Genomic DNA, 24,320 nt, shown 5'->3' with positions numbered 1-24,320 from the left:
CAGGTTTGCAGTATTGGATTACTCTTGACTCACAAAGACAAATTTCTCGAAGCTTGTTCACAGAAAGCCATGAGAGGAAAATGCAAAAAAATATAACTATCAAAGGGTCAGAATGTATTAAACATAACTTCTACATGTTGGCAAGTAAATCATTTAAAGTGTTTGACATTATATTAGCCAAAAAATATTCCATTAATTGTAAATTGCAGCCAGAATTAATCTTAAGAAGCGTACATAAAATCTGTTTACTACTTGAGAATTTATATGTTTGTATATGTATAGAGATGTAAGTTATTTACTTAAATATACAGTCTATTTACCTTTGTCTCTTTGTGTCTGTCTTAAGAAAGAGCATAACACACCTAGTGGAACAAGCAGCTATCCTGGTTAGTAGTTTAGATGCATTCAAAACCCAGCAGAAGCATGTGAGCTGAAAGTCTAATTTGCATATTAGTGCAATTCCTCCTACTGAAATATAGTAGAAAAACATACAAATTATATTTGGGATAGAGAATACTTAGTGCAAAACAGAAACGTAATTAACAACTGTGAGTATGAAATTGCCTAGATTGTAAGTAATGTGCAGAGTAGATGGACATGTACCCACATTTAAGATGTTTAGTGACTTCACAGTTGTACCATAATGAAAATGAACGACAAATGGTGCCCAAAATTTGCTTGAATATGCAATACATCTACTAACAACAGGCCTCAGTTGACTTAACGCAAGGTGATACTGCTGCTGTTGCTACCTTGACACAAGGTGATACTGATCCTTTAAACATGACTAAAAGAGGAAAGTCTCAGAGTAGGTTGTTCTGAGACATTTTTAAATGCAACTGTGTTGGATATGCTCAGGCTATGTGATATTTTATGATGAGATGAGATACACAAAAATATTAATGAGTATTTATAAGGATTGGCTTGCACATTAAATGCTTTATCATCGATTGCAAGCATTTGATTGCTTCTCTAGCAAGGACAGCAACAGTGTGACTGAAAAAATATTCTGTCTCAGCATTGTTTGGGATTTTTAACCTCCTTAGATATTAAAGTGCGTGTCCATAACTGCAATTTTGTTTTCTTTATGTTCTAGGATAAGCCTGACTTTCAGGACTCTGTAAAGGTTTTGCTGGAGTTCAATTTTTCTGATCCAGAGAGTGGACCTGTTCTTGATAGCAACCTGCCAAGCTCAATATCTGAATATGTAAGTCAGCAAGACTGTATTAATAACCAAAGTTTTTAAGGTAAAATTCATAGTGCACACAAGATCTCAAAGTATTGGCCACAAATTGGCTAAAGAGGGAGGGTCCTTGAGCTTGTCCAGAAGATGTTTCCTCTAAATGAGTCTTCAGGGGTGAAGAGCTTGATTCAGTATGCTCGGGAAACAGCCTGGGGTTTTAAACCGTCCAGAGTTAACTGAAGATAGAGCACAAGGAGTTTAATTATTTATTTTTAATTATTTTATTTTTTTTAGGTAGATAGAGCAGAGGAATGCTAGTCATTTACTTTGATGTTGTTTGGCATCATTCATGCTTCTGCTATTGCCTCTTTTTCTAGTCTAGATGAATCACTTAGAAGGTAATAGGTAGAAAGCTTATATTTTATCTGTGCATTTTACAGGATATTGGCATAATTAACTGATTAATGTTAGGGAAGATTGGTTGCCAAACAGAAGACCTTATATAAAATTAGATAATGAATTAAAATGCAAGTATTTAATCTTAATAATAATTATAATAAAATTGAGAATAAAAATACTATTGTTGCAGATTCCTTTCACAAAAGATTGTGGAGCCAAAAATAAATGCATTTCAGATCTTGTTCTGAATGTAAAAGCAAGCATAGCTGGAGACAGGTAACTACACTGGGTTTATTGTATCCATTGATATCTGTATAAAGTTTCTCTCTAAATTACATATTCTCTGGTCTAATAAGATAACACTGTGGCATAATTTCCAAATCAGAAACAATATAGTCTGGACAATGAAAGAAGTTCCTCTTTATGTCAAAACAGATTAAATGTTAAGGTGTCCAACATTCTTACTTTATTTTACAGCTCTTCTCCATTCATTGTAAAGTCACGCAATGATAAGTTCACCATCCAGCTCTCTGTGAAGAACAAAAAAGACAGTGCCTATAATACCAGAGTTTTGGTTCAGTATTCTCCAAATATTATTTTTGCTGGCATTGAGGTATGAATTTTTCACATCATCACGTTTATCATAACCTATATTGCTGGAGAGATCTGAGGAAACCTTTTTGTTACACCTGAATTCCACTACTCTGGCATCATTAATTTTTTGGAAAAATGCTGTCCTTGCTTATCTTTCAAAAAGAGTGTATTTATTTTGACCTGAGTGGACTTTTGCCTCATCTCTGTTAACTACAGACACAAGTTTCACAATGCCACTTAAGACAGTAAGTGCTCTTAGATGAACGTCAGCACCATGAACTATCTCTACATCTGCAGAGCCAGAAATGCTTTTTTATTCATCAGTACAGCTCCTGAGCCCCTAGAATTCTTGCATGTGCACAGAAAAATACCTGTCTTGGTAAAGCAGCATAGAGCAGAGCCTTCCTCATCCCTATCTCAGACAGCATTTCCAAAGTATTCCATTTCTGCCTGCCTCAGCTATGCTACACATGCACCTCATTGCAGGTAGGAAGCATTAAGAGAAGTTAGTTTTTCTGTCAACAATCCTGATGTTGCACATTAGGAAAAGTCAGGGATCCACAGCACTGTTGCTGACCCTGTTGCAGTAACTTACAGAGTAAGAATGTCACTATTATTGCCAAGTTAGAAACACATTTACAAAATTACTTGTAAAAACTGTAATAATGCATATGATGATCTGCTAGACCCTATGACTAATTTGAATGGTGTCCAGTTTGCATATAACTGTTAATGTTCCTAACAGTTTCACTGGAAGGAAATAATGGCTACTAATTTATGTAGATTTCTATAGGTGGAAATTATTTTCCAGAAGTTGCAGCTTCCTATTCCCATTCAAGTTCAATTAAGGCTATGACTCTTAAGACGTGATGATGAAAAGCAGCAATGGTGTATATGCTCAACAGCTCCTTGATGCGTAGTGAAGATTTAAAAAGAGTCTGCAAAAGACCATGATTTCACTTTCTTTTTTTCTATAGGATATACAGAAAGATAGCTGTGAATCTAATCACAACATCACCTGTAAAGTGGGATATCCATTTCTAAAAACTGCAGAAGAGGTAAAAGTCCCCCTGCATTCTCCTTGCTCAGTGTTGTTCTAAGGCCAAGACAGTCCCTATCAATTCTGAATTTCTTTTCTCTTGTGTTCACTCCAAAACCCATCCATGTATGTTTCCTAATCTACCATTAACATGAACTGCACAGACAGGAAAACATCAAATCTCGCCAGAAGGGTCTGACTCCAGGTATACAGAATATTGGTTAGGATATGCTGATACAATACTAGATACTGTGGCTTTCAATAGGTTGAAGCTTATGGCTTTAGTTACTTTGTACATGAAACTTAGTTGAAAAGAGAGTAGGCTGGTATATGGAAATGCTAAACTGATCTGCCACAGACAGGTATCAAGTGTTCACCCGTTAAGTGGGGAGTGAGAGGCGTTTCCAGTAAGCAGTCCACTTAAATTCAAGCTCCAGCTTCAACAGCTCCAGAAATAAGTCTGTATCTCCTGCTGGAATAGAGAGCGAGCTTTAGCTAAACTAAGCCTTTGAAAATACACATGTAAACCTAACTTAAATAGTTCTGGTATTGAACTGGAAAAGGTCAAATTGCATGCAAATGAGACCAACTGTCTTTTCTGGCAGTTTCTTGTCTATTCCTCTAGCGTATGAGGTCTGTGTTGCAGATACAAAACAGCAGGAGAGTTGTTCTCTTGCATTGCCTTCTGCATACACCTTCCAGCTTGTGTCTTGGACTTACTTGTAGGAATTAAGTTAGCTGTTAACTTTGTTGCAGCCAAATAAGCATAATACCCAAGGCCAGTGCTCACAGTGCTCCATTCCCAGCTTTACTGGATTTTTCACATTTTCCTTTCATGCTTTGTTGGTTAGTTTATGTGTAGCTATAGATCCCCAAATTTAGAAATGTTATATGCTTATTTGCATTCATAAATCAATCAATATCTGATTCACTGATAAGCTTCCCTAATAAATTCTTTTTTAAAGCCACTCCTGGCTCTTTTTGCTGTTTTTTAAATGTGAAGAAATACATAAGACAACTTTCCCTGGGTCCCTTTGTAGAAAAAATTTGTTAATATTAAAGAAAAAATGAAAGTCTGAGCAGAAAAATCCATTGCAGTAACAAATAGTAAAGCTTTTGCTTCATATAAAATTATCCTTAAGTGTCAGCATATGAAGGGCATGTTTAGGACAGTGTTCCCAGATTTTGTATACTGCCAAATTGTGGTAGATTTGTCCTAGTTATAGTGAATAGGGAATTTTTGTGAGACCTAGTAGTCATTTATTTCCATTGTGAACATTTCTGTTTGGTATTCTTGGTAGTTAACTATATATTAATTGAGATTCCAGTAGCCTTCTATAGAAAGCTCATCTTCACTGTAATGGTCAGGTGCGAAGCTTTGTTTCTTCCTCATTAGAGAAGGGGGAAAAAAGAAATATTTTTTTATATATATTGCTTGTAAGACCAGTTGGTTTCTATTAAGAATTATTTAGCCATGGATTTCTAATATACTATAGAGTAAGTTTTACTGAGGCATCTTAGTTCTAAAAATTTGAGGATTCCTTTACAGAAAACTTAAAATATGAATACAGATTCTATAGATAAATGTAGCAAAAATGTGCCCATTTTTCATCAGATCAAACCATACCAGTGTGCTTTTTTTCTCTCTTCTTTTAAAATGTGTAATGTATTTCCCTAAACAGATTTCTTTCAAAATATCATTCCAATTCAATGCATCGTATCTGCTGGAAAATGCTACCATTCATGTATACGCAACAAGGTTAGTTGCAACCCTTACTTCTTCACCTTCTGATTTTTTTTTAAATTTCTTCTTTTTTTTTTTTTTTTTTTGTATTTCATTATAAAGCAAGGATGACTTTTCTGAACTCAGAAGTAGAGTTAGTACCTTTACAGAAATACTCAGTCCAGCAGTAGAATAATGGAGTAAATGAATGGCGGTTTGTCTCTAGAGACTGAGAGTCACAAAGAAGGCATAATTTCCAGTATGTTTATCTTCAGAAAAGGTTTATTCTCTTAAAAAATTACTACCTATTTTAGCATGAATCACAGTTCATGCTAAACAAAAAGATCTGGCCTTCAAAGGGGAAGAGCATTGCAGTTGTCTGTGATACAGGAATGCACTTGCCCTCAATGTTTATTTTCCCTGCAAAATCCAGCAATGGTGTGAGATTAGTGGCCCTTACTTGGCCCATTTTCAGTCAACTGCAGTCTGTAATTTTAACAAACAGCTGGGATGCAGGATTTAACTTTTCAGTTACTAGAAATATTATTTTGAATTTATTGTTAGGAGATACTAATTAACTGGAAAGGAGTAGTGTGGTTTTATACCTAGAGATGTAGGTATTTGTTTCTTAAGATCCCTTTGCACTCAGTAGTCATTTTGTGTCTGCATAGTCTGATCTCAGTGGCATGTGTTGTTTTTTTAGTGACAGTGAAGAACCACCCGAGACCTTGAGTGACAACAGAGGACACATAACAATTCCTATAAAATACGAAGTAGGATTAATATTTGTAAGGTATGCTTCTGTGTGCTTTATTTGCTAGCACAGTAAATAGCAGATGTTCAAAGAGAATATAGGATTGTTGTTGAGCTGTGCCAAATATCTACTGATGACAGCTTCTAGTCTCTTGAAGAGGAAGCTCAGGCTACATTGAAAAGAGCAGTTACATGAAATAATGGAGCAGTTACTGTCCCTATCTTGCTGCATCTCCATTTTATCTATTTAGATTTGATCTGCTGTTTCCAAGTACAACAGCAGCTTTTGTTGATTCTTGTACTTTGCTCTCTTCTTTCAAAGGCGTTTCAGGTATGTAAGAGAGCAAATATTCGCAGCTTCCTGATGGCCATGAGTTCCTGTCACTGTAATATTGCATGGTGTGGTGTTTGATTTCCAGCTTCAAAAATTACCTTTAATTTTAGATTCTCAGGAGCTTGGTTTTATCAATTCAAACATAAACTTTAATGCACATCTTGTAATACACTTTATTTTTAGAAATATCTAGAATGCAGTTAAATTCCATCCCAGAAAAACATTATTAATATTATCAGTAGACTACATTGCATGGGGAACAGGTGTAAATAATTAAGTCAGATTAATTTCGGATGCATTTCATGGTTCAAATCTAGACTTCTTTTGTATTCCTGTAGGGAATAAGGTTGAATTCAGAAACTGGTTTTGTTCTCTTCTTATTCGGTTCTGTCTTTCTTATGACCCTCCCTATTTCACATAGCAATACCTAGGATAAGGGATTGCACAGCTAGAATAGCAACAGCAAAATTGGGCCCTGTATATTCTTAGGAGCAATGTTTGTTTATTTTATAGTTTCATCAGAACACAACATTTAAATGTGCATAATAAAAAGTTAATACTATTCAAAAAAATGGGGGGGGGCTTAAACTCCAGTGGAAGTAGTAGTGCACTCTTCATTGCGAGAGTAGTCCTGGGGGTTTCATGAAATAATGAAAATATCTATATTATTAAGTGCTGCAGTTTTTATGAAGATTGTGTGCTTACTGGGTTTTTTTTTTTTGTTATGTTGTTGTTTTTTTTTTAATCCACAGTGTTTTCAAAGAGCACCATGTTATAATTGCAGCAAATGATACTGTCCCTACTGCTATTAACACAACAGAGCAGATTGGAGATGAAGTTACCCTACATTATAGGGTAAGAAACCATAAAAACCATAAAAAAATAGTTTGCATTGCTTAATGTGATAGCCTATTACTTAAATAGAAGATGTGTATTATGTTAAACCTTCTACATGGGTAATTTGTGTTCAACACCTTCTTTTCTTTTTGCTTGCTTTGGAATAAGTGAGTCAGAAGTTTTCAGAGTGGTCCATCCCTGTAGAGCAGTTCTAGTGGGGTTTAGAGCTGTTACCCTCAGCAGGAGAAAGACAACATGCCCTGGTAAATGAGAACTTGACCTATGTACATTGCAGTTTAGAAAAGGTATTTTCAAAATCCAGTCAGCTTTGAAAAAGGCAAGTGCCATGCTTGAAGAATGTTGTCTTCCCAATGGAATGAATACTGTAAACTAAAATCACTTGTGAAAGATACTTAATGGATTAGAAGCCCAGCCTCAAGTTGAAATAGGATTGAATTCAATTATCTTTAGAGCTACCAGCAGCTTATCACAAATGATGGCGGAAGAAAAAGGTTCTTTATCTTTACTGAGCTTGTCCACTTCAGAGTCAGGATCACCGGTTACCCCTGCCAGCAATTCCACCTAGGATTTTTCTCCACCTTTGGCCACAGCAGCGTGTTCAAAAGGCACAGCAGCCTACAGGTACATTGCATGATCTTCTCAGGGAAAGCAGAAGAGAGGAGCAGGTGAGCAGGAGGGCTGCTGTCTAAACACACCTGAGGGGTACCTGGCAGGAGCCTTCGCTGGTACAGTGACTCCTATCACATCTTAAAGCATTTTGGGTCTTTATTAAAAATTAAAATGAAAATGCTTTAGGTAGAAATCCCAAATGATAAAGAGGATGCAGTAAGCAAGATAACAAGAAGGAATTTATTTCAAAATTGCCTCTTTCATCCTGTTCCTTTGATTTTCTTCAATAATGCATTTTATTATAAAGACCACGGAAGAATACATTTGCTAGTTCACAACAGGCTGTTCTCAGGGAAAAGAGTTCATCACAACACATTTTGCATAACTGACTAAGGGAACGAAAAAAAAAAAATCACAAAAGGAAAGGAAAACCAGGAAAGGAAGAAAATTCACAATTGAATACCATCAAAATAAGGAAAATACTTATCAAAACCTTTTTTTTTTTTTATAGGTTGAAAAAGGTGAACATTTTCCAATGCCAAACCTCACACTGCAGATCTTATTTCCCAATGTAACTGCAGCCAAGAACACTCTTCTCTACCTTACTGCATTGTCACATTCCCAAGTAAGCTAGGAATTTATATTTTTATAATTAATTTACATTTGAATTTTTTCTTGTAAGGAATTCCGTAATGCAAACATTTGAGGTTATGCCTTGCTTCAAAGTAGATACAGCTTTTAGTCTAAAAGACAAGATGGTGGTGGTGTTTTAAGCATAGGTACAGATATGTATAAGACAGAAATTTCTTTAAAAGAAGCAAGTGATTTTAAAATGATGTTGAACAATAACTGCACTATAGCTAGGTTAATCTGATATATTGCCAAGTGATTAAAGGTTCAGACTGAGATAAGAACGCCAGGAGTTTCTTTCTTAGTTTTGCCTACTGAGCCTCAGATTATCTCTGTTGCAGTCGATGCTTATTGCAGTGCTCATTGCTTATTGCTGCTGCGTACATCTTGAGCTCAATCTCCTGTTCAGTCTTCTTCTTTCTGTTACTGAAATTAGCCTTCTTGCACGTCTCCTCTCCAGCACTAGCAGTCCTCTGGCTTCTTCCTCCTCTGGGGCACTGAGACATCTTGAAGGGGATGGTAGGTCATGTCTTTCAAATGCTCTTCACTGCAGCCCTCATTTGAGTTTTTCCATTTCACTCCTCCAGAGCAACTGAAGGAGATCCCAACTCCAGCAAGTCACATAATTTCAGTTCTGTATATACTAAAACTAGAGCTATACGAGTGACTGGATGGCTGAAGAACCCAAATATCAATAAGTGATGACCTAAACCTCTTTTTTTTTTTAATCTTTCCCTCAGAAACACACACATGTCTCTCTCCAAAGAAATTCATTTTTGAGATGTTGCACCACTGAAAACTAAATCACATGATCAAAATGAAAGTTCACGCTTCATTTTAAGAAAAAAAATCCCTCAACCCCAAAATATTTCATGTTTAGACTACAAAAATCGTGTCTGTTCTTAAATTCCTTTCCCATTACTTTCGTTGCTACAAAATCACACATTTGACCCATTTTTGCACACAAACTCAACAAATCTGTACTTTTCCTGTGGGTATAATTCATCTGCAACTAGTTATACTGTAGTGAGAGTAGTTTGCCAAAGTGCTCTGCAGGGGGTTGCAATCCTCTTCATGTTAGCAATCTGAAGGTGAATGACCTGACTAAGAAAACAAATTCCCCTATTCCAAAGACACCAAAGGATTTTCTAGCTGCCTTTGAAGGAGCCATGGAGGTCTAGCAGTACTCCAGCACCTGCTCCCCCTCCATGGAGGCTCCTGAACCTTGCACTTAACCTGCCTGTCTGCTTGCTAAGGCAGAACCTCTGTGGATTCCTATACAAAAGGTATTTAGCTTTTCTAACAGCCAGTTCTTGCTGGTTCATGTAGAAGTCATCTTGCAGGAAGCTCTGGTTTGCTTCTGCATATGTCTAGGTAGCTGGGTAGAGTTTAAATTAAATTATCTCATAAAAAGCTCTTTTGTTGTTTGAATAGAGATTCTTTAGTATCTACACCATCTGAGTTTCCTATTTTGCAATCTTGAAATATGCAGTTTTATTACATTTAGCAGTTTGTAAATATTATTGATATTATTAAATATTATTAATATTGTCCTGTTTGCAGAATATTTTTTGTAATAGGTTGTATATTCAGACAATAAGAATAATATTTGTATTTCTGCTGACAGAATACCATCTGCCAAGCTAGTTACCCTGTAGATCCCTTAAGGATCAGCGCTGGGAAATCATTCGTGGTGCCAAAAATAAAAGAACCTACAAAGGATACAATTATGGTAAGCCTACATATAGTATACATATTAATTCCAGATATTAACCTAGATCTTGGAGCTGATTATTTGTGCAATAAATATATAAAAGCTTCTCTCAAACTGTATACTACGGAAACATTTTGTCTCAATGACCTATTTTTAGCTCAGCTAAAATAGCTCAAACAGCTATTTTTATGCAGACTAGCTGTAGATTTTACTCGGCAACAAAACTGTATGTGGAACTGAATTGTTTTGTGGTTTTGTTTTTTTTTTAATTTAGCAAATGTGTAAACAACGGTAGCACATTTGACAGCTGACTAAATCTCTACCTTCTATGTTCCCATGGTAATTACTAAATAGTAGTATTTTAAAAGCTTCTCATCTCCCTTGCAATATTTCTAGATATCCAGTTGAAAATATTTTCAAATGCTGGCACTCTGATCTGACAGATTTTCTGTGCAACTGGTAGAAATATAATTAATGATCTCATCTGGAAAAGATTAGCCTTTCACGTTTAAATGGGAGAGTTGCAAAGTGATTTTCCTGCCAGAATTGTGTTGGCATGTCGGAGGGAAACCTTCATACTACCTCCTCAACATAGAGGTACAGGTTGAATTTCTTATGTAAATGAAACCATGCCATAAGAAGAATATTTTGCCAGCTTATCATAGTCCTTTACAGTGGTGATAAAAGTCTAGGCTGTGCAAATGTTTCCAACTATTGAAAGTAATTCTGCTGCCCTCCCATCAAGCAAGTGATGATGGGAGGTAAAGATACTTACATTTTCACTCACATATCCTGCCCTGCTTGAAAGATTCATGTGTAACATGACTTGAAAGGATCAAGAAACACTGCAGAGAAGCCATAGGCGTGTTAGCAGAAAAACACTGGCTGTTACAAACTACGCCTTCTTTAGGAGCCTTGCTGTTGCCTTTTCCTATGTACATACAGTAACAAAGCTTTCTCAAGGCTAAGCAAGCTTGCAATAGCTGAGTGTATTCTATATTATATACTGCAGTTTCATTTTTACATAAAAAGTTTTACATAAATTTTTTTACATAAAAATTTTTACATGTAATTCATATCAGGTTAGTACTGGTGTCATAGCAAGTCTATGATCTGTATATATTCATTTCTGTGAGGGTGCTGAGGCACTGGTACAAGTTACCCAGAGAAGCTGTGGATGCTCAGTTCCTGGAAGTATTCAAGGCTGGATGGGGCTTTTAGCGAGCTTGTGGAAGGTGTCCCTGCCTGTGGCATGGAGCTGGAACGAGATTTTCTCTAAGGTCGCTTTTAACCCAAACCATTCTCTGATTCTGTGATATATAGTAGTTTACATGTTTTTGTTTTAGTAATGTGAAGTCTCTTGCTATTGATTCTTGCCGGTGCCTTTTAAACAGGACTGTGATACATACAGCTGTGCATCTATTAATTGTGCCCTGGTCCCGTCTGACATGTATCAAGTGAACATTTCACTAAGAGTTTGGAAACCTACCATCATAAAAGTAAGCAAATACTATTTGTATTCAGAATACTCGTGGGTTTAAGAAACTTGAGTTTCTGATGTCTATTAAAATTACGCATTTCATTTTCTTAAGTCTCCACAGTCCCCTAGTATTTGAAATCATTTCTCTTGCTATTTTAAGATTTCCTCAAATCTGAGTTACATGTATTTTGCTATCCTTAAAGAAAGTGCTTAGAACCTAACAGGAATTTCAAAACACGGTAAGAAGGCACCTTATTCTGTATTAATGGTACTTTTTTAAATAGTTATTTATACACCCACAAATTCTAATTCAGCAGATATAAGGAGGGGTATACAGAAGAGTATAATTTTAAAATTATTTCTAATCTGGAAAGATTTCTCAAGTCTTAAAAATCTCTGTAATCTACTCTTTCAAATCTTCATCGCTGTCTTGTAAACAGTGGTGTATGTGCTGAAGGTGACACACATAAGCAGCTTCACTGGCTTTCACATTTTTCAGCATATCCAAAAATGCAGCATAAAGTTTTGCTTTCACCTTTCTGTACTTCTAAATACCTAATTATAAGCCATAGCCATTTCTTATTTTTTTCCAGGCCAGTATTCACAGCTTAACCCTTGTTGTGAAAGCATTACTTAGGAGTGAGAACTCATCTCTGATTCTGAGAAATGACCATCAAAAACTGGAGGTAAGAACATGATAATCCCTGGGTTTACTTTACATTTCTACTGAATCATTCCTTTTCATTCATTACTAGTGAACTGATTGTTACCTGTTTTATTGTATTATCCCAGTCTGAATAGGAGTGTTTTCATTATTATCGTAGAAATGTCAGAATCAGTCAGATAATGATACCAAAATCCCATTACCCATCAATATACATGGGGGAGAAGTACTGTCTGAAGTATTTCTGCCTGCTGCAGTATAAATTCTTCCTGCATCCATGTAAATTAAAAGCAATTCGAATTTTGTTAAGGAATCAATAGTATTTTAGAAGTTGTCCTGGGTCATTTAAGAGTGATCTTACTTTGTGCACTGTATTTTCTTTATTATTTCTTTGTTTGTTATTACTTTCTACTTCAGCAGCCTGGTTATATATTTGAAACAGGATCTTTTATTTTTTGGAAGTTCCCTGTCATTTTCTTAGGAAAGAAAACATTATAGTAGTGGTGTCAAGTATAAAGAGAAACATCTTTAATTTTGTTGGAGTTGTTATATATCCTTTAATATTTGTTATTCCAAGACATTTATAGTGGTTAATGCATTGCTTTTCTTCAATAACTTATACATGCAGCAGCTTATTTACTAAAATGTACATTTTTAAGAAAAGGACTTATTATGTTAATACCCCAAAATTTAGAGCAAAGTAATAATGTGAATTGTGCAAAATATTTTCAAAAATACAGATATCACAGGTCAACTAATAGCTGACATTGTATTTGAGCATTTCTTTTAAGCAATAGATTAAAATTCAATCCAGGAGTGAAACACAGCTGAGAGACCTGTAGATCATGAGACTTGGGTTTACACACTAAGGAATTTCAGAATTAACTTTTTTAAGACATAATTTCAAGTTAAATGTTTAGTGTTCTACTCTTCAACTTTTTTGAACTTTTTTGAACTCTGAAGTTGTGTCTCTAATAAATTCTTAAAATAATTCAAACTCCTGTATGGTCACATTTATTTAAATGTGAATATTCCTTATTTCAGTTTAGTTTGAAGCAGATGTGCCTTGTGTAAAATCAAATTAATATCTACACAGCTTTCTGCACTTATTCAGTTTAATTGGTTTAGGGAGGCTGGCAGTGAGGGATCAAGAATATCCTAAAGAAAATCCTCAACATACACTTCATGTATTCATTCTTTTGCCCTGTATCATTTATAACAATGATTACTGACTTACAGCACAGCTGGCTCTCAGGAAATGCGTGCACTTAAAAAGTGCAAGATACTGTGTAAATATAGGGGTTTGTGTTGCAGATTATTTTCCCAATTCCCTCCTACAAATTCCTGTGCTTAAATGAAGTACCCATGAAAATCACTGCATGCTGCTAAAAGTCATGCTCTTTGTTGATATTTTAGAAAGAAAAGTTATTTACTGCTTATATTCTCAACAATTTGCAGACCATGATTAAGATTTCCAAAGAGCTTCCACCAGGTACAGTCCCCTTGTGGGTTATCCTCCTGAGTATCTTTGCTGGACTCCTGATTCTTGCCCTGCTTATATTTGCTTTGTGGAAGGTAAGCTGCATGTTCTTGTCTTTTTATAAAAAAATATAGTTAAATTTTCTGCTCACAGATACCACTTGAAACCTATATTTCCAATATGTTCTGAAAAGGAAAATAAAAGATATTTTAATATGATTAAGGATTTATTAAGGACAGCTCTTTTAGCTTTGGCTGTGGCCTTTGATGACCAGGTTTTTAGTTTGTGCAAGAGATGCTAGGCCTGTAGTGTAAGTATTGCCACAAGTGGGCACTCCAAGCTAAACATTTAGCATAGGAAGGTTACAGTTTATAAATGTCAACGTGCATAACCTCTTGAAAAATTTGACAAGTATAAAATAAAGCATTATTTATTCAAATGAATATCAAATATTATTAAGCATTTTAGCTTTTGACATTATGTGAGCATAGCAATGGTTCAACAGTCACTCGCTGTGTATTAACTGTTTCCTTTTGTCTGCTTTTGCTACATATCACTTTAGTTTTTCCATTCTAGGAAAAGTAATGCTGTATTAAAGTGACAAAATATTAAATTACTTTCTAACTGCACTGAAAGTATTAGAAAAGTATTAAGAACCAGCACATGAATGATACCAATATGGGTTATATGCTTGAGCATTTTTTAGTCACTTTTTTTTTCTTTCCTTCAGGCTGGGTTTTTCAAGAGACCACTAAAGAAGAAAATGGAGAAATGAATTAAAAACAAAAAAAGCAGAAATTTTTGCTCAGGTCTGCCTCTAAAATGTTACTGTAAAATTATAAACTTAGATGCAGTGGTCAAAGTTTTCTAAACTCTAAACAAGAAGCAGAACAAGAAGCAAATCAAGCACACATGTGCAAAGGAATGATGCGAAGAAAGAATAAACACCATTATGGCATTTTGTGATACTCAAGGACAAGCTGTAAGTGTTACTCATTTTTGGAGAGTAACTGAGTTCAAAGATTCTAACATTTTTTAATATTAAAAATGCATAATCATATTTTTATATACCAATGTATATAGAACAATTTTTCACTCCAAATTATGCAAAAGTCAGCTTTTATATAGCAATCCCAATCTTTTTTATCAACTTACAATTTTCAAAAGGAAAAAACATCATTTTCCAAATTTCCTCCTTATCAGTTCTGTGAAAGCAAACTGTTAGTTCACAAAGCCAGACATACCAACTTTGAGAATGCACCAACTACTGTATCGTAAGCGATGTAATAACAATTGAGAAGATAGAAGCACATGCTGAATTTTGGGTGAAAATTACTGAAATACTTTGGCTTTCTTTTTCTGCTTGTTTTAGAGTGTCCAGCTGAACCCAGGATACTTCAAAATAGAGAATTTTGTGGTCAAGTGGGCCATAAAGGATTGATCCATTAAATTATGTAACTGTTTGAACTTGAAAGAGATTTTTTGGCAGGCCTAAAAATGTATGCACAAAACATTCAAACCCATCTGATTGCACACTGTACTCAAATAAGCAGGGCACAATTGTATCTGCAAATTGAAATATCCATATTTATGCAGAAAATGTTTAGAGGTATACCCTGAAAGTTTGACTCTTGCTGTATATCTTGGAGTAGCCAGGAGGGTACTTCATAAACTGTCACTGTAAATTTATCATGTAGCTATTTAATCCAATGAGTTTAATGTGTACAAAGTTATAATTAACAAAAGAGCACAGACAGGAAATTCAGCACTGGCAAGCTTCTAGTAAATTAAGTCGCACCTCATCTTTGTTACTTACGAGTTTAAGAAGTAGTGAAGAATTTGCATACTAAATAAGCACTTAACAAATGATGTTTATTTTGTGTCAAAGATTAAAAGTTTATATGAGACCACACTGAAATGTAGATAGCAAAAGATTTCTTTAAGAAATGTTTTCTTTCTATTTAGACTATTCAGTTTTCTCCTTTCTTTCACACACTTGTCTTCCTTCCATGAGGATCTCTCACCAGGGCTCTGTCTATACCTTGTCGTTAAGAGCTTCCTATATTACTTACAGCCACACAAAATTTACAGAAGAAAATGGAAGCATGCTGGCAAAGTGCAGTGTTGCCTCAGCGAGAGATGGCTTTCTATTGATTGCCAATAGCTCAGATAATGTTGAGGCGACATCCTGAGTTTTATAAGACATACTGGTTTGTAGAAGAGCTTTGCCTTGCCAAGGAACCGAGGAATAATTGTTCCTTCTCTTGATACAAATGTCACTGAAATGAAACCAAAATCATTGTAGGTTTCCAAAAGGTTTTAACCTAGCACTGACTTTATAGCTTAAAAAGCAGTAAGATATTTTATGAAGAGGGGTTGGGTTTTTTTTCTGTAAGAAGAGACCATAGCTTGGTTTGAACATGCTGGCAAGCACAGCTCTGGAAGTGTGCCATAAGGTGCTTTACTGTTTGAAAGATGCTGTCACTCTTAAGTTACTTCTGTTTAGTTCTTAGAGAGTAGTTCTTTTTAAGAAGAAGTAGTTCTTTTTAAGGAAAAGGCTGAGACTATGTGGATGCAGCAAGTAGGATTAAGTTTGAAAGTGTTTGCAGTTTCTCCTCGTGTCTGTGGGAAAGGTGGTTATTTCCAGCAACAGTCAGCTGAAGGTAGCAGCATGACTCAGAGAGGGCAAAGCCCTCCATGGGAACACTGTGGGTGGCTGTGCTTTGTGAAGCCTGCGAGAGCCACTGAGTCGGCAGACTCACTGGCTGTGCTCATCTGAGCGCCTGGAAGTGCTCCCTATCTGGAGGGACATGAGGTGAGTTGTCCGGGTTCTGAGCAGAGAAGGAAGACTTGAATGGAAGAAAAAAGATGACATAGAGGAGTTACGTATAGAATCCTTGTTTCATTCCTTGCTTGAGTTTAACTGTCCCTAAAGGAAAGCAAAAATCCATTTGTTGAACAGTGAAGATAAATTAATATTGGTGGAGGTGTTTTCAGTCCCATGTGAGATGCAGGTTTATTTTAAGTCAATGTATGGTTTTTCCAATTTGGTTTAAAGATCTAAATGGCATTTGTCACTGTAGTATCTGAATGCCTCAGAATTGTAAATTTTTTCCTTACAGTATCTTTGTAAAGGCATAAAAGTGCTGTTACCCTATTATGATTTGTAAAGGAACAGAATTATGAAGGAATTGTGACTCACCTATGCACACATAGAAAGCCTGTGGTAGCAGAGGAAATACTTATATTTATTATTATTCAGCCAGTTTGTTAACCATGAGGTCATTTTTCCTGGCTTCATAAAATTACTCACAGGTTGTGTAAGCCATACATCATTTTTATGCAGCGTACTTTTATTTTAAGTATTTTACTTTTCAGTTGTGATAAGCTGTTAACCAGAGCTTTTTACTTTTCTGATGACACTTCATGTCTTAAAGCATCAGCCTAACTGAAAAAATATGTCAATAAGACAGTCTTTTTCCCTAAATAAAGGCTACATGAAAATACATATTTTATCAATGCAAAGTGTATTTGAGATCAGTGTTACATTCTTTTTAGACTTGCTTTACACTGTAAAGACAGTAATAAGCTTCATATAACCACACTGCTTCCCTCTTTGTCATGATGCTTTCTCCCTTTTCACATTTGTCCTTTTATCAGATTTTCATTTATAATATCTATTTAAAATGTAAGTATCTAAAGGGGATAGCACTATAGCACATTATTCTTACACACGCTAAATTAGTAAAATTGGGGATATCACTACAGCATGTTATTCTTACACAGGCTAAATTAGTAAAATTGCTATTTTTATTCATAAGAGCCTTTCTACAGAGCACTGCAAGAGGAGTATTTTACTACTTTTCACTATATCCAACAGAAAAGTTTATTGAAAGCAATACTGCAGACATAGGGAACATCTCACTGAAATTTGGCAGGCACAAAATATATCAGAACAGCGTGTAATCTATTTTGTTCCTATAAAAGGACACATTAGGGTTGCAATGTGATTTCTAATAACTAACAAGCTAAACATTTTTTTTCATTCAAATTAAAGCCTATAGTAAGTAAGTAAATAAATAACAAAATATATATATATAGGGTTTATAGTCAGAGCGTAAGCAATGGAGGGACTCTGGCCCAGCTCAGTTCCTAATTTCAGCACTGACCTAATCTTAAAAGGAATGGACAAGCTACATTTATAGCATAGAACTTCTCTGCAAAGGAGCAAAAGCTTTAAACCATCACTCCTGCTTCAATTTGAGACAGTTCTAGAGGTTGTTGATCCCTTATGTAATTTTGGAAGGCTTAGAAAACAGCATGTACATTGGAGCAGTCTCCCTGGGCAGCTGCTTATGTTCCTATGCTTGTCTGGTGTCAAAGTCTGTACTATGAGCCCTTGCTGCAGATGCAACCCACCTACCCTGATAGCTTACCTGAGCCCTTTAGTACATCTGTTCTGAGTCATTTTGAGCATGGTGTTCCTCTTCTGCAGAGCTTGAGTCAGGGGAATCTACCTTAAACTGGAGCCAAGGGGTTTCGGCTCACTTGGCACCCAGAGGCTGGAGTTAGGGTCATACTCGTGTAATGAATTCCACATAATCTGATTGTTTTAATTCTTGATGTAACTATTTTATAGATCATGAGCCATTCAAAAGTTAAAGCAGAGCAAGAGAATCAGACTGTACCATCATTAATTATACTGCTTAACTGTAATATAAGGGAATTTGCATCTTATTTAAGAAAATCACAACTTCTGCACAGCAGTTTCTTTTTCATGTAAAATTATTCCATGTGTTTTACTGATTAAAAAAAATAAAAAACTTAAGAGTTCCTGTAAAATTATTCCATGTGTTTTATCGATTTAAAAAATTATATAATTAAAAAGTCTAGCAAGCCTCTTTTGTAGTTTTTTTTGCTTCTGTTGATATAAAAATAATATAAAGGCATCTTGGTGCCTAAAACTGAATCCATGTACCTGCCTATTGTAGAAATCAGCATTCTTGCGCAGCGTAACAGCAAGGAAATCTTAAATGGGGTCAAGCTATCAGAAATACATTGCCATTAATTGTATGGGTTCTGTAGTTATAGTCACATTTGAAAGCTTTTCAGAGGACCATATGACTTCCTGACATTACATTAAAAAATGTTGAAGGCACATTTATTCATCTAACCATTCCTTCTATCCAGTGATTTTTATGTACAACTTATTCCTGTGACCCAGAATCCATTGTCCTGTATAGTTGTAAATGAGTCACATTTTCTTAAAGGCTAGTAAACATTTGTATCAAAACTTCCTAGAAGACAAAGATTACACCTTTTGTATCACAATTAACTTTTAGAAAACATTGCAAACCATGTAATTACCTAAAACTGTTACCTCATCAGAGACTACTTTGATGGTGAATCACAATTCTGTAAGAGCAACATCCTGTTTAGTCATAAGGGAGTGCTCACCAAAAGTCGTGCTCTGTATGTATCTGAGTTTGCTGGACATTTTCTGTGGAACTGTTCCAATGAAAATCAGAAAAAAAAGCCAATTCTATTTTTTGTTTCTTTTAATTGCTTTTCAGTTAAATTTACACAAAACCCCAAAAACTAGAATCTTTTCTCACAGCAAGGAGTGTAATATGTGTCATTTTTACAAAACTGGATTATAATTCATTGCATTTAGCAGAAGCAGCCCTAACGCTTTAAAGGCAATAGCAGTTCGTACAGTGAGTGTGGTTTGAGCCCTGTAAAAATGAAGAGTCATAAAGATTAAAGCACTGATGAAGTTTTAGTAACAACTGACTGATACCACAGTTTAGACAGCACAACTGAATTTTGTTTAAAGAAGCAGATGATAAGCTGAGCTGTGTTCAATGTAATCATGTTTTAATTACAAAGACTGAGGACTGACACCCCAGAGATACTGGACTTTGCTCATTCAGTCAAAAAAGAAAGGGTGAGTAAAAGACCCTCAGGCAGATTTTACTTCTGACTCTAGTACAGTGGGGCATTGCGCTTCTTTACTGCTTTTCCTCTCTCATGCACTTACCCTCCTGCCCTTCTTTTCTCAGTGTTCTGTCTTCTCAGAAAAGACAGACATTCCTCAAGAGCTCACTGAATGTTGCACCCCCTAGGGATTTTCATAGATAGGAGAAGGGAAGCAGAAGTATGCAAAGTGGATTGCACATTTAGATCTACTGGGCCACTTGTCTTGGCATGCTTTGTCCAAACCCTTTGCACACTCTCACTTCAGCAGTGGCCATGGTTCTCAGTTATGGTTCAACTTGATTTGGTATATGGAAAGCTAATACATATTGCAAAGTTTCACGTAGCTGATTCAGATATAGTCCTTAAGGTTTATTCATGTTTATTCACTCGTTCTCCCTTCTGGAGTACAGAAAAAGGATCTCTCTCTCTAGTGAAAGTTTCTTCATACCATCTTCCATTACAGAGCCTTTCCATCTTATCAGAGAGGATAAGACAAAAAAACAGAGGATCTCCTCAATTTTCCCTCAAAAGCATTTGAAGTTTTGCAATTCTGTGACAGTAGACATAGTCTGAGAAAAGTAATTCATATTCATTCATTCTGGGGAATTGTATACACAAACATTGCTGAATATTCTCATCTCATGGCCCAAACTATTAGCCATTAATAGCTCATCATCTTTTTTGTCAGCTCATAAAATCTCACTGACAAGAGCCTCTGTCATTTTTACGCTATGGTGCAACAGATGCTGTTACATCTCAGAACTTCTGGGATTCAGCTGAAATTTTGCACGACCCCGTTAGCCAGACAAGAAAAGTTCTGGTGGTATTGATATTGTAGATTTTGAGACTAATGAGTTGCTTTTTCCTGCTTATTTGAGTGATCTGACAAAAATAATTCACAGTCTCTGACCTCCTTAATGTCATGAGTTTCCAGTATTTGGAAAGATGCCTATAGCTCTCAGCAAACAGCCATTGGCAGATACATTTAGAGAGCAATATGTCTTATAATATACTGCTGCAACATAGGTCATACTTTCATGTAAAGAACTTTCAGGTTTCATTCCTGAGATCTGGCCTGTTTGCTCCCTCAAGAGAATTTTTTCTTATACAATAAGATTTCTGCAACCTGATAAGGAACACTTTTGTACCTCCAGTCAACTAGATGATACTTGATCCCATACCATATTTTATCCCCTAGCCACCTGCCTCATTTCATTTGTAACTCAAGGTTTAGTTAGCTACTGGTAAATATTATAGCAAATGATCAGTTGAGAATAGGTCGAATTCAGCAGCTATGTATATTCAGTATTATTTTTCATTAGCTTATTACATTTAGGTTGCAAACAATATGAGAAAATAAAAAAAGAAGGCAGCACATTATCACAAATTTCTCTCACACAATTAACTTAAAATTCAGTGTCATTCAGTGGTGAAGGGAGTTAGGTTTGCTAAAAAAATGCCTACCAAATAATTGAGCAACTTTTTGTTACAGGCAAGCAACAAAGAAGAATGGATAGGTCTTAAATCCATGACACCAGAAAACAACCACTATGTTTTCAAAATAGAAATGGTCAAAAATGTAAATAAAGGCATATTTTGAGGAAATGAAGGTTCTCATACTTACAGCTCCTATCTGAGAAATATTTTCAAGATGATACCCACTATTTTTCTGAGTTCAAGTGATTACTGGCGCTTTAGCAAGGCTAATGCTTTGATAAAGGGGCTGAAGTTGCTGGATTAGCACATCGGCAGCTCTAGAGGGTATGAAATTACATAGGCTGCATTATCAGGCTCCCCTATAAGGCCTCACATTTGGGGATCAGAGGTGAGTGGGAACATTTCTTCACTGACTGCCTTATTTCCTTATTAATATAATTTCCCCATGACAGCCACAAGCTTTGTTCACCCGGGAAAAAAAATATCCATAGAAACATATATATATGCTCTGTGGTAGGTAGGACATAGTTCAGAGAAAATAGCATGAAATAGCTGAATGTGTTCTGGTACATATAGAGTACGAAGCAATGCTGTGCATCAGGAGCAAGACTGGAGAGTGGTATAGCGATTGCTGAGGACATGACACCCATACTATATGCCTTTTGAAGGTTTTACTTTGAACCCTGTCCTGGATATCAGTTTCATATTTATTTATCAGGGGACATGAGGACATGAAGTATTATTCCTGCAGGACTGCTCTTCAGGTCAGAAAAGTGGCATACTTGTCTTCGCCTGTAGTGAAAAGGAGCATTAAACTGCCTATGGCTGCTGTGTTTCTCCCTGAAATCTTAACTTCTTAAATGTTCAATCCCATTTAGTCCTCAGAGGTTCATATTACCTGGTTAAGAAACAGAGTGTGTGCTGACCCAGATGGACTTTCAAATGTTTTGCCATGGTTTAGGTTGAGTATCTTCTCTACCAGCCCTTTTTTGTTCATTTTTAAGTCTTTGTGGAAAACAGGTTATTTGCTTTAAAAATTGTACTCTAAGATGTAACAAGGTAGGTTACTTTTGATCACCATGTGAGAAAAGGAGCTTCCAAAGTGAATTTGAATTCTCAGAGGAAGCGGGGGGGGGGGGGGGGGGGGGGGGGGGTAATGCAGGCAACTCAATGGCTTTTAAACTCATCTGCTTTTGTCTGCTTCTGTAACCCATCTGCAATTTTTGTGTCCTTTTGTGTGTGTGTTAGTTTTTAGCCACAGTTGCCCCAGCTGCCTCATTACCACCTTGTGCAAGTGCTTAGAGCTGGAGTAGGGAATGCACAGGCACAGCCAGGCAAAGAGGAGGCTGAGCCCAGACTTCGTTTGGCTTAAAAGCACAGCCAAAGAGTGAGACAGAAAGAATACATCAGCTACGGAAGGTGCATCCAGTAACTGCTGTTCCTTGTTAACTTCAATCATGAACACTAAGCTTGAGAACAGGCACAAAATGTGGGGCTCAGTTTGCCTCACAGGGGGAGTGTGTACGTACATGTGTGTGTGCACCTGGGGAAGGAGCTCAACATACCACTTTACATACTACTCCATGTATTACACACTACTTCAGTTGTCTGACATGCCAAGCCTCCTGAACTACATGACTGCTTTTGCCTTCAAGTCAGCAGTATAGATGTTTCTGAAACTTACACAGAAGTGTTCTTTCTGCCTATGTTAGCTGTCCACCCTTTGCATGCAGCGGCTTTCAAAGCTCAGCGAGACTACAGAGTATTTTCAGGTGTCACTGACATCTTTTCCCTCAATGCAGATTCCCAGTAGGGGAAAGCATCTATCTTGTTAATAATACAATGTTAAGACTACAGAAATATAAAGTCAAATCAGAAATCATATTTTCAATAATGGCTTAAAAATTAAATCACAGAATGACCTAAATATTAAAACTAACCAATCCTTACACGCTAAGTCTGTCTTCCGGATTATTTGCTGTAATTAAGTCAATTGAATAGAAAACTAAAATTGGACCAATAGCAGAAACAAGTAAGAGAACCAATACTGTGTCAGACATGCAGTTCCAAGTCCTGTGTCATGTCAGCCAAAGCAGAAACATGAAACATAAGATTAAGGCGCACAGGTGACCAGCATCCCACAAGAACTCTTCAAGCCTCCTGCCTTTCGGCAGCTCAAGATCTTTGTCACCTGGGAAGACTCAATGTGTTTAGTAATCGTAGGTGGATTCTCTTCTCTGACCTTGATGTGGAATTCAGGTTAGCTTTAAGCATCCACCACCCTACAGCACTGCAATCTTCACCTCCATGCTCTCTGGGAGAAGAATCTTCTCCTGTTTGTGCTGACCTTGCTATGTGGTAGCTTCATCAGACATCTCTTTCTCCCTTACTGTAAAGACCAAGAGTACAACTGACCCCATCAGCCTGATCGATGCCCCTTCTAGTACATATTTACTATGTCCTTTTAGAGGCATCTCTTTTGAGAGCAAACACTGCTGATCTAATTGATTAGTCTTGGTATCGAAGCCATACTCCACCTTCCTTACTTTGTCTTAATTTTTTCTACTTCTACTGTAGTATTTAGAGATGATTGAACCCAAATTGTACAAAGTGATAAAAAAGAGTGGTGTGGACGGAAGTATAGAGAAGTGCCCTTTTATTCTCTACTTGCTGCCTAAAAAAATTCCTGAAATCTCATTTGTGTATTATTTTTTGACCTTTTCCAGCTTCATACAAAACTGAATTATTACTAATGTCTAAACTACATCCTCGCAGCTAATTTTAACATTTCCTTTTTAGTTTGGTTGGGGTTTTGTTTTTGGGTTGGTTTTTTTTTTTTTTTTTGGCAGCTTATTCTTTTTTCCTTCAGTGCAGCCCTTAACGTAACAGCTTTGTTACAGACATCATGTGTCTGCCAAAAATAATAACTGATACTTGGTAGCCCTTCCCTCCAAAATCTTCAGACAAATCATGTCAAATGAATGGCCTGGAACCATGCACCTTGTCCTTTTGTGTGTAAATTACATCACCTTCACAAAACCTCCTCCCGGAAATGCACTAACAGAAATCTCCCCAGTTTTGCATACCACAAAAACTCTGATTCTGGGGCCACTCCTCACAAGTGACAAAAATATAAATACCTGAATATAATTCCAATGAAGTTGGCATTAATTGTACTTTGTATCATCACATTAAAAAGCTAGGATAACACACATCGTTTGTAAAATTCCAGAATAAAATTGATTATTATGTGTTCACCAGAATATCTGTTCAAAATTTGCTCAGTACCTTCCCTCTGCTACTTGTTAGTTTTTCTTGAAAATGCAAAAAATTATCCTTTTTGTAATAGAACTGACCAAGCAATTTGCTTCCCACAGTCCTTGCTGTGAAGAGGAATGTTTGTTGGCTCTTGCCAACAAAACAGTTTCTCTAATGTGCAAGTTA

At 36.2% G+C, this 24,320-nt stretch overlaps 1 protein-coding gene across 4 annotated transcripts in view; it reads left to right on the top strand.

The window, feature by feature from the left end:
• LOC136004617 (integrin alpha-1-like) overlaps window positions 1–24,320 on the top strand; it is an 80,863-nt gene that overhangs the window by 55,057 nt on the left and 1,486 nt on the right. For 2 of the 4 annotated variants that reach the window (XM_065661236.1, XM_065661235.1), the window contains exons 17-30: window positions 4–140; window positions 1,097–1,207; window positions 1,773–1,858; window positions 2,060–2,195; window positions 3,154–3,234; window positions 4,898–4,974; window positions 5,642–5,731; window positions 6,778–6,880; window positions 8,004–8,117; window positions 9,750–9,854; window positions 11,231–11,335; window positions 11,910–12,002; window positions 13,439–13,555; window positions 14,191–14,269. In XM_065661236.1, the coding sequence (XP_065517308.1) occupies window positions 4–140; window positions 1,097–1,207; window positions 1,773–1,858; window positions 2,060–2,195; window positions 3,154–3,234; window positions 4,898–4,974; window positions 5,642–5,731; window positions 6,778–6,880; window positions 8,004–8,117; window positions 9,750–9,854; window positions 11,231–11,335; window positions 11,910–12,002; window positions 13,439–13,555; window positions 14,191–14,235 (1,400 nt within the window). In that variant the 3' untranslated portion in view covers window positions 14,236–14,269. Of the gene's footprint in view, window positions 1–3; window positions 141–1,096; window positions 1,208–1,772; window positions 1,859–2,059; window positions 2,196–3,153; window positions 3,235–4,897; window positions 4,975–5,641; window positions 5,732–6,777; window positions 6,881–8,003; window positions 8,118–9,749; window positions 9,855–11,230; window positions 11,336–11,909; window positions 12,003–13,438; window positions 13,556–14,190; window positions 18,362–24,320 lie in introns of those variants that run through there. The other 2 variants (XM_065661234.1, XM_065661237.1) reach the window with 1 other exon arrangement.

Source organism: Lathamus discolor, chromosome Z (assembly GCF_037157495.1).
Source record: "Lathamus discolor isolate bLatDis1 chromosome Z, bLatDis1.hap1, whole genome shotgun sequence".
Taxonomy (NCBI): domain Eukaryota; kingdom Metazoa; phylum Chordata; class Aves; order Psittaciformes; family Psittacidae; genus Lathamus; species Lathamus discolor.
This window is presented reverse-complemented; position numbering and strand designations above follow the sequence as displayed.